The following is a 9,262-nucleotide window of genomic DNA, read 5'->3' on the forward strand; positions in this document are numbered from 1 at the left end:
GCCAGGGCAGGGGCCAGCCAGTCCTACCTGGAAAGGAATGAGGAGGTTCACGGGCTCCCCGACCTTCTTCTGGATGGTCTGGCGAAGGTGTCTGGGCAGCTGCAGCCGAGGCCGCTCTGTGGGCACAGGAGAGCGGTTTGGCGGGGCCTGCAGGCCCAGGCAAGGCTGGAGAGCCGTGGCTGGGCCCCCCTCTCCTCCCGCCGCCCAGCCCCAGCCCCAAAGGTCCCAGGGCTCCCGCCACCACCAAGCTTCATGCTGCGACACAGGCACGGACCAGAGCGGGTGAAGGACTTGTTCAGGGTCCGACAGCCAGTCTGTCACAGGCCGGGATGCTAATCTAGGCCTTTGCCTCTACGCCCCCTGCTGTTTTCTCTGTCCACTCTGAGCAGCAGTTCCTCAACGATCCACTCTTTGCTGGTGACAGACTAATGGAAAGTGGATCCCCCCAGGGGCCAACCTGACGCCAAGTGACCTCACTGCTCTGTACTGAGCACGTGGACAACGCCGAACTGATGGAGCTGAGAGACCCCCAGAACAGCTCGACGGTGATGGTGCAACAACCTGCGCCTTCCCTGGTCCGAACCGGGGACTGACAGGGAGCAGCCAGGCGGGAGGCCCCACACGTGCCACCCCCGGGGTAAGGGGGCCGGCCCCTCGTCCCTGCCCAGCACTCTCCTCCCTCTGGCAGGCTCTCCCCAACCGCCCCCACCTCCCTGCATGCGGGGGGCACTCACGCAGCAACTCCTGCACCGTCACAGGCTCCTTGGTGGTGATGGGGGGTCCAGCCCCCGCCATATTGTGCGCCCGCACACGGAAGAGCACGCGGGCGCCAGTGGGCAGGTCCTTCACCAGCAGTGAAGTGCGCTCTATCAGCCCTGGCAGGGCAGACACCCACGCCGAGCCTGCGGGTGGGCGGAGGCGGCCGTGAGGCGGCAAGGCCGGCAGGGTCTGCAGCCTGCTGCCCACCTCCCGGTGGCTGGCAGGGCTCCGGTGAGGGCGCTGCAGGGGGCCCAGGCCCTGCAGCGCCCTCACCGGAGCCCTCCCGGCGGTACTCCACGCTGTAGCCGTCCAGGCCTCCGGCTCCCGCGCGCTCGGGGGGCCTCCACTTGAGGGAGACGGTGGTGTCGGAGATGTCCTCCACCGCCAGGTGGGTGGGCTCACTGGGCGGGCCTGGGCAGAGGGGAGGCAGACGGGGTCTGAGCGAGGCTGCACCCGTCAGTGCAACTGAAGGATCCAGGGAAACCCTCCCCCTTCCACTGGCCTTCAAGCACTTGAGAAATAGCCCAGCTTTGTTAAAAGACATGTCTCTAGAAAGACTTAGAAACAAACACGCACCCAGACAGCACCAGCAATTACAGAAGAAAGATCTAAAAAGACACCCCAAATACCAACATGCTTAGAAGGAGTCGCTCCTTTCAGACGGAGCAGAAGACGCTACAGATGTAATTTAAGGGAAAACTAACCCAAAACATGGAAGTTTCCTGGCATTGTACAAGTGAGCTGAGAAAACTGCAGTCAGTCCCTAAAGAGGGAGGCTTGAGCCCTTGCCCCCAGAGCACCTTCTTCCTGCCATCTCACCAAACCTTGCCCCTCCCTGTGTCTGCCCCACTACGGCCAGCCACCCTGTCCCCTAGACTCATGGGTCCTGACACTGACAGGGATCCTCAAGAGTGCCACACCCTCGGGGGCTGCTCTAACTTCTCAACCCCCATTATACAGATGTGGAAACTGAGGCTCGGGGGAGACCATGACTCCAGACATTCCTCCTGGGGACTTTCTCAACTCCCATTATGCAGATGCACAAACAGAGGCTCGGGGGACACCATGACTCCAGACATTCCTCCTGGGGACTTTCTCAACTCCCATTATACAGATGCACAAACAGAGGCTCGGGGGACACCATGACTCCAGATATTCCTCCTGGGGACTTCTCAACCCCCATTATACAGATGCAGAAACTGAGGCTCGGGGGAGACCATGACTCCAGATATTCCTCCTGGGGACGAAGGTGCTGGCTCTGGTTCCTGGTCCAAGGCGCTTTCCACAGACAGACATCCCTCACACCCTCAGCAGCCCCCTGCCCTCACCCCTTCCCTGGCTCACAAACCCTGGCTGAAGAGAGGGGGGAGGGGGAAAAGAAGCACCTACGCCAGATGCTCCCCCTGCGTGCTCTCACTTCATCTTAACAGCAGTTTTGTGAAACAGACACTGTCATTACCCCCACTTCACAGATGCAGAAAGTGGGGCTGGAGAGGCAAGTCTCACCCGCTGCCAGCTGGGCTCCCAAGTAATTTACTTCCCAGAGCCTCCCTTTCTTCACCTGTGAGATGACGGGAATGAAGGAAGTCGAGGGGTGTGAACGCAGCCCGAAGAATGGCTGTGGTTACTGCACCCTGGCCGCGGTGGCCCGGGGCAGGGCTGGGGGCACTCGCAGGCTCACCGATGGGCATGAAGGGCTGGGAGGCAGGGCTGGGCCTGGACATGCCCACGGCGTTGACTGCGTAGACCCGCATCTCATAGATCACGCCCTCGATCATGCGCCGTGCCTCGTGGCTCAGCTCCCGAAGCAGGTCAAAGTTCAGCCGCATCCACCGGTAGCTCTTCTTCTTCTTGCGCTCCAGGATGTAGCCTGGATGGGAAGGCCGGCGCGCTGGTCTGCCTGCAGCTCAGCCCCCCACCCCACGCGCCCTGCCCAGGGCTCAGTCCCATGCCCGCAGCTCACCCAGGACCGGCTGCCCGCCGTCGTAGGCCGGGGGCTCCCAGCACACTGTGCACGAGTCCTCGCCCACCTTGCTGATCTCAGGGGCCGCAGGAGCATCCGGCACATCTGGGGGAGTGGACCCTCATGTGCCCTGCCCAGCCGGGGCCAACGGTGCCCATCCCCTCACCACCCTAACCAACAGGCTCCCCCGTGCCCCCACAGGCTAACACCATCTTTCCAGAATGCAGTTCTCATCAGGTCACCAGCCTGCAATCAGCCGACTACAGCTCCCCACTGCCTGTGTGCCCCCAGGTCCAAGTCCCAACCCGCTCTACCAATCTGAGAGGGCCCCGCGACGTCTGCTGAGAGCCTAAAGGACTGAACAGCCGGGTCCTCCCTGGTTACCTCCGTGCTCTCCCCTGGACCCCCGCCTCACCGATGACCTTGACCGTGAGGCTGACTTGGTCCTCCCCCACGGGGTTCTTCACCGTGACCACGTAGACACCCTCGTCCTCCCGCTCGGCCCCCTCGACGGTGAAGATGCTGCGGTCCTTGGTGGTCTCCACTCGGACCCGGCCCTCTGTCTCACACAGCAGCTGGCGGGGGAGGAGGAGTTGGGGGGGGGCTCAAGTCAGACCCCAGGGGTTCCTGCAGCCGCTGACAGCCCTGAGGTGGACACGCAGCTCAGCCCGGGTCTGCTGGGGAGACACAGCCTCAGTGGAAACCACCGTGTGAGTGTCTAATCCAAGACCCTTTCCCACCACCTGCCGGAGCACGGCCCTCACTTTGTCATGGAACTTCAGGCAGTCACCTGTCCTCTCCATCCTCAGTCTGACTTTCTGACCTAAACGACCTCACACAATTACTGTGAGGGTCTCAAAAGACCTCAGCTGGGCAGAGGAAGCAGTGGTGCGTGGAGGAGAAAGAAAAGCCAAGAGCGGTGCCCTGGCTGCGACTCCGACCGAAAAGGGCCAAGGACCTACTCCCCCGCGGGGAGGGAGCACAAAGTCAAGGTGGGCTCAGGAAGACAAGAGCCAGGGAGCCCGCAAGTCCGAACGACTTCTTGGGTGTGGAGGGTGGAGACCCTGCCTGGGGCAGGAACACAGCTGGCCCAATGGGGCATCTCAACAGAGACCTCGCCTGAGGGCAGATCCCACGTGGACAGAAACTCACGGCAGCCAAACGAGCCTCCTCCAGCCTCACTCACCTTCTTGTCAAACACCCACTCGTCACCGGCACCTGACTCCTCTGATGCATCGGGGGCTGGCCCTGCTGGGACCTTATTCCCCTGGAAACAAGACGGGAAGGAAGGAGGGAGGGCGGAGGAGGAAGGTCTGGTTTGGCCTGGAGGGAACCCTGCCAAGCACCCTGTCCTTGCTCTGCCCACCCCCGGCCAGCTGTAGGGCGTGCGCAGGTGGGGTGGGGAGCGTGCTGGGCCCACGTGCCCATTTTACAGATGGGGGCGTGGGGGGAGGGGTCCACAGTACCTTTGTGATGGCCTTCTGCCAAATCACAGTGGGAGCAGGATCCCCGGAGATAGGGACGTCCAGGCGTAGCTTGTTCCCGGCCACCACCACAATGGTGTCCGGCACGCGGCCCGGGCAGTCCAGGTGGATCTTGGGAGGTTCTGGCAGGGAGACAGAACAGGTCAGAGAAAGAAGAAAAGGGCCCCAGGCCTCTGAAAGAAGGGAGAACTGGAAAAAGCACATGCCCCTGGGAGTTGGTTTATCTTCTGAATTTATTTTCTCGAGGTATAGTTTGCATACAATCAAATGCCAACACTGAGCACACTGCTTAATGAGTACTAACACACATATACACCTGTGTAACCCTGCCCGATCACACCTAAAACTGCCATCTGCCCAGGAAGTTCCCAGGGAGGTTCGTAACGTTGGGTCACCTAGGATGGCATTTCTCAGATTGTGTTTGGGGGAACACCAGTGTCTTGCTAGAAAAAAAAAGTTTCCATGGAAAATATTTAAGAAACCCTGGGTTAAACCAACTTGAGTAGGACTTTTCAGAGCCTCTGACATGCCCATGCGCTTTTTGAAGCAACAAGCAGTAGGACAGACGGACGGCTCAGAGTTTCTCAAACTTACTGAACCCTGTTTGGAAAGCCCTGGCCTAGAGCCCGCCTCAGCCTGGACAAGTCTCCTGAAGTTAAAATCCTAAAATGCCTGATCACAGTTTAATCTAAATGCAGGAGAGGTACTTCTTAAAAGCAAAAAAGATTAATAATAAAACCCCACAACTGTGATGTCCTCTGCAAGCTCACACATACCACCTTAGGTCATCGTTCCTATCACCCCACTGGGGAGCCACTTCGGGGTCCACGTTTTAGAGGTGAGGAAACTGAGGCTGAGATAGACCTCAGCTGGCCTGCGGTCAGAGTGGCAGAGCTGAGGCTGGGCCTCAGGCTGAGCCAGGTCCCGACTCCCGGCTCCCTGCTTCTGTTGAGTGGAGAGGAGACCCTGGCGGGGTGGGGGAGGCAGCATGCCGGGGCCCGAGACTCACCCTGCCTGGGCACGAAGTCAATCTTGACCTCTGCAAGAGATGGAAGAGCAAGTGGCACCAGGGTGCAGGATGGGCCCAGCAGCAGGGGCCCCTCTGCCCCTCAGCACCGGCTCACCCATGAAGTGGAGCTTGGCAGACAGGTTACAGGCGAAGCCTTCCGGCACAAAGCTGTAGTCCGCCTCGTCTGCGGGCGTGACGTCGTCAATGGTCAGCTTGTGGACCCTACAGGGCAGTTGTGGCTCAAGGGACCCTGCTGGGCCACGCACCCCTTGCCTCACCAGACACCCCAGCCAGGGCTCCAGGGAGCCCTCGCCCTGCCCTGGCTCAGTGGTGTGCAGAGTGTTTTCTCGGACTTCCCTGGTGGTCCAGTGGTTAGGAATTCACCTGCCAACGCAGGGGACATGAGTTCGACCCCTTGTCCGGGAAGATCTCACATGCTGAGGAGCAACTAAAGCAGGTGCACCTAGAGCGGGTTCTCCTCAAAATGAACCACCACCGCAATGAGGAGCCCCAGCACTGCAACCACAGGGCAGCTCCCGCTTGCCGCAGCTCGAGAAAGCCTGTGCACACCAACAAGGACCCAGAACAGCCAAAAAATAAAAATTTTTTTGAGTGCTTTCTCTGCTTTTGAATTTTTCCGCTCCCTTGCCTGCTTTCAGAGGTAGGCAGTGTAGACATGTCCCTTTGGCTGGGCCCTTGGAGACTGGGCAGGGGCTTGTCACATTAATCTCTGTGACCTTGGGCTCAGCACGGGCTGGCCCAGATACTCAGGGTATGAGTAAGAGAGTGGGAGACAGTGAGGGCCCCTGGCCAGAGCCATGCCCCGTGCGCCCTGCCCCGCCCTGGTCCCGAGCTGGGGGTCCCAGCCTGTCTCTCTCACTGCCTCATCTGTCTCCGACTTCCCCCTCCATCTCTAAGGGGCCCTCCTTTTCCGTACGCTTCTGCCTCTCCACACTTGGGTGCGTCCCTTCTCCTCTTTGTCTCTGTCCTGACCGTGTGTCTGTCCCTTTCTGTTCATCTCTCTCCCCCGTCTCTCAGTCTCTGTCTCTAGCTCACTCTTAGCGCGCTCTCTTCCTGTTCGTCTCTTTTTCTTTGCTTCAGTCTGTTTTTCTGTGTGTCTGTCCCTCCCTCTGCCTGTGTCTCTCTGTTTCTTGCTGTCTCTCTGTGACTGTCCCTGGCACATCCTGCACACTCACCGCCCGATGTGGGACACCTTTATGCGGCTGTCAGGCACCAGCTCCTTTCCGTTCTTCAGCCATACGCCCCGCACGTTCTCATCTGACACCTCACACTTGAACACAGCCTGGTCCTTTGAGCCCACCGTCAAGTCTGCAATGCTCTGGTACACCTCCAGCTTCTTCTCTGTGGGGCAGGGCAGAGCCAGTGAGCTGGGGCGGGTGTGTGTGGGTGGGAATCCCTGCAGAGACCTCCTGGGCTTGTGAAAACACATGAGTGCGTGCATGAATGCAATGCCTGTGTGCCTGTGATGGTGCTGTGTACACAAGGAACCTAAGTGCGCCAGGGTGGGTGACGCTAACCAGGCCCATCTGAACCTCCCAACACTCTCCAGGTGGTCACCCCAGCATCCCCATTTTATGGATGAGGAGAGTGAGGTTTGAGGTATTGAAGTGGCATGTCCAGGACCACGCGGGCCTTGATGCTGGCTTTGCTTGATCCCCGCCCGTGGCTGGGGGCTCACCCTGCACGATGAGCTCAGCCAGAGCCTGGCCCCCACTGGTGCGCAGCGCATAGTGCCCGGCGTCCTCCAGTGTCGCCTCGTTGATGATCAGATGGTGCTTCTGACCGTCCTTCTTGAACCGGTATTTAAAGGTCTCCTCCCGGGTCAGCTCCACCCCGTCCTTCAGCCTGGCCAGAGGGTGGGCAGCAGGTGCCAGGGCCCCCTCTGGGGACACCCCAGGCCCCCGGCCCTGCCCCACGACCCCCTGCCTCGGCACTCACCATTTGACCTGCGCCCCCTCCTCAGACACTTCACACTCAAACTCCACTCGCTGTCCCACCATCACCAGCTGGTCCTCCAGAGGCCGCGTGATCAGCACGGGGGGCTCTGTCAAGCGGAGGGAGCGAGATGGGCGGGCCGCTCTGTGGGTCCCCTCTCGGGGTCTCAGGGCCCCAGGCCCACCTTTGACGAAGAGCTCGGTGCTGCACTTTTCGCCACCCACCGCGCACTGGTAGGCTGCGTCGTCCGCCAGCGAGCACTGGCTAATGGTCAGCGTGCGCTTGGCGCCGATGGACTCGAAGATGTACCTGGGTAAGGCCAGGGTGGGGGCAGGAGACCCATGGACTCCCCGCCTGGGCCCTGGGTGCCCCCTCAAACCCCCATCGGGACCCCTGTGCCCCCACCCCAAGGAACCTTACTTGCTGCAGAGCAGAAGAGGCCCGTGGAGCATTCCCGAAGCGAGGAGCGAGATCGAGAGAGCCGGGAAGAAACAGAGACGAGAGTTAGAACCCAGAGAAATGGGGAGAGACAGAGATAGGGAGTGAGAGCTGGCCAGAGGGCAGGGGCGGAGAGAGAGGCAGGGAACGCAGGGTTGGGGGGCAGCCCTTCCCGGCCCCAGCACCCCCAGGCCCCAGCACCCGCCCTCACCTGCCGCTCATCTGAATCTCCTGTCCGTTCTTAAGCCACTTGACCTCGGCGTCAGGGTCGGCCAGCTCCACCATCAGCCGGATCTTGTGGCCCTTGCTCACCTGGTAGGCCGGCTGCAGCTTCTTCTGAAAGGCTGAGCACCCCCACCCTCAGCCCCCGGCTCCCCAGGCTGGCCCAGGCCAGGAGGACACGGTCCCACCTCCCCACGTCTCTCTCTGTGCCTCTGCTGTGACTGTCTCCTTATCTCTGTCAGCTCCTTGTCTCTCTGGCTTCCTTCCCTGGGGTCCACTTCACCTGCTCAGCTCAGAGCTAGGGTTCAGGGCTTCCAGAAAGGCAGGAGCTTGGCAGGAGAATGGGTGGTGGGACAAATGGGCCTTCTCTTCCTCTCCAGTCTGTTTTTGTGGCAACCCCCAGGTTCATGCCCTCCTTCTAGGTGCCTCCGCCGTCTCAACTCGGGGTCTCCATGTCAAGCCCGCGATGGGGAAGGGCTGACCCGAGCCCTCGCCTCTGACCCACCTGGGGTGGGGGCCGGGGGCGCTCACCTGCACCCACCTGTTCTGTTGGCCTGTGAGGGGGCTTAACCAGGGTTTTCTCTTCCCGGGTCGGGGGAGGGGGCGGTGTCCTCTGGGCTAAACTGGCTTCCTCCCCTTCTGGGGGGTATGGGGAGAATCAAGCAGGCTACTTTTTTCCCCAAGGGCGGGTCGGGGAGGAAGGGGCCTCCTGGCTTTGGCTGTGGAGAGGAGGGCTGGCCTGGGCTCCGTCCTCTTCCTGTGGCATCTCGGGGCTAACTGCCCTTTTCTTTTTCTGTGCGACCAGATGCCAACCCGGGCACCCCAGTTTTTTCCCCCCACAGAAGAGGACGTTCACCCAAATGGTCCCTTCCCGGGTGTCTCTGAGTCAAGCTGGATGCCGCTCTTTCCCGGCAGCGCGTCTGCGTGCCGCGCTGTGCGCACATGCCTGCGTCTGCGCGCCGCCGTGCGTGCACGTGCCCACGCACATCTAGGCAGGCGCTCAGCCAGCCTTTGCCTCGCCTGGCTCTGCGCTGGAGGCTCACCTGTGCTTTTCTTCTCGTCCCGCTTTATGCCCTTGAGCCTCTTGAGCATGCCCCGCAGGTCGGTGACTCCATGCTGGAAGGCGATGCGCTCGTACTCCGACGGGGGTGCCTGCCGCAGGATCTCCCACACGTCCTCCTCGGCGGGGGCCTCCAGCCTGCGTCCACGTGGCAAGGCCTCAGAGCCCCCGTGGCCAGGACAGAGTTGCTGTCCCCCTGCCCTCCCCTCCGCAAGCGGGAGCTGCCCCCGCCCCGCTGACCCTTCGCTTCTGGTGGGGCAGCTTGAACTGGAGTGGATCCTGGACCAGTTCTGGGGATCATGAGGCCTTAGGTGCTCAGTGTGGGGGACTGGGACGGGGAGGGGCTCCTGGCTGAAGTAGGGGTGATAAGG

The 9,262-nt window shown here is 61.1% G+C and overlaps 1 protein-coding gene across 1 annotated transcript in view; it reads right to left on the reverse strand.

Annotated features, from left to right (window-relative positions):
* The window catches only part of MYBPC3 (myosin binding protein C, cardiac), an 18,080-nt gene that overhangs the window by 2,517 nt on the left and 6,301 nt on the right, over positions 1 to 9,262 (reverse strand). Inside the window, exons 11-27 of the mRNA XM_010842455.1 lie at positions 8,875 to 9,029; positions 7,821 to 7,953; positions 7,592 to 7,594; positions 7,356 to 7,480; positions 7,175 to 7,280; positions 6,915 to 7,081; positions 6,412 to 6,577; positions 5,331 to 5,437; positions 5,216 to 5,245; positions 4,189 to 4,328; positions 3,909 to 3,989; positions 3,138 to 3,297; positions 2,723 to 2,827; positions 2,441 to 2,629; positions 1,033 to 1,170; positions 735 to 902; positions 28 to 116 (exon numbers count right to left, since the gene is read on the reverse strand). Coding sequence (XP_010840757.1) covers positions 28 to 116; positions 735 to 902; positions 1,033 to 1,170; positions 2,441 to 2,629; positions 2,723 to 2,827; positions 3,138 to 3,297; positions 3,909 to 3,989; positions 4,189 to 4,328; positions 5,216 to 5,245; positions 5,331 to 5,437; positions 6,412 to 6,577; positions 6,915 to 7,081; positions 7,175 to 7,280; positions 7,356 to 7,480; positions 7,592 to 7,594; positions 7,821 to 7,953; positions 8,875 to 9,029 — 2,062 coding nt within the window. The remainder of the gene's footprint in view (positions 1 to 27; positions 117 to 734; positions 903 to 1,032; positions 1,171 to 2,440; positions 2,630 to 2,722; positions 2,828 to 3,137; positions 3,298 to 3,908; positions 3,990 to 4,188; positions 4,329 to 5,215; positions 5,246 to 5,330; positions 5,438 to 6,411; positions 6,578 to 6,914; positions 7,082 to 7,174; positions 7,281 to 7,355; positions 7,481 to 7,591; positions 7,595 to 7,820; positions 7,954 to 8,874; positions 9,030 to 9,262) is intronic.

Source organism: Bison bison, unplaced genomic scaffold (genome assembly GCF_000754665.1).
Source record: "Bison bison bison isolate TAMUID 2011002044 unplaced genomic scaffold, Bison_UMD1.0 scf7180017864178, whole genome shotgun sequence".
NCBI classification, from domain to species: Eukaryota; Metazoa; Chordata; class Mammalia; order Artiodactyla; family Bovidae; genus Bison; species Bison bison.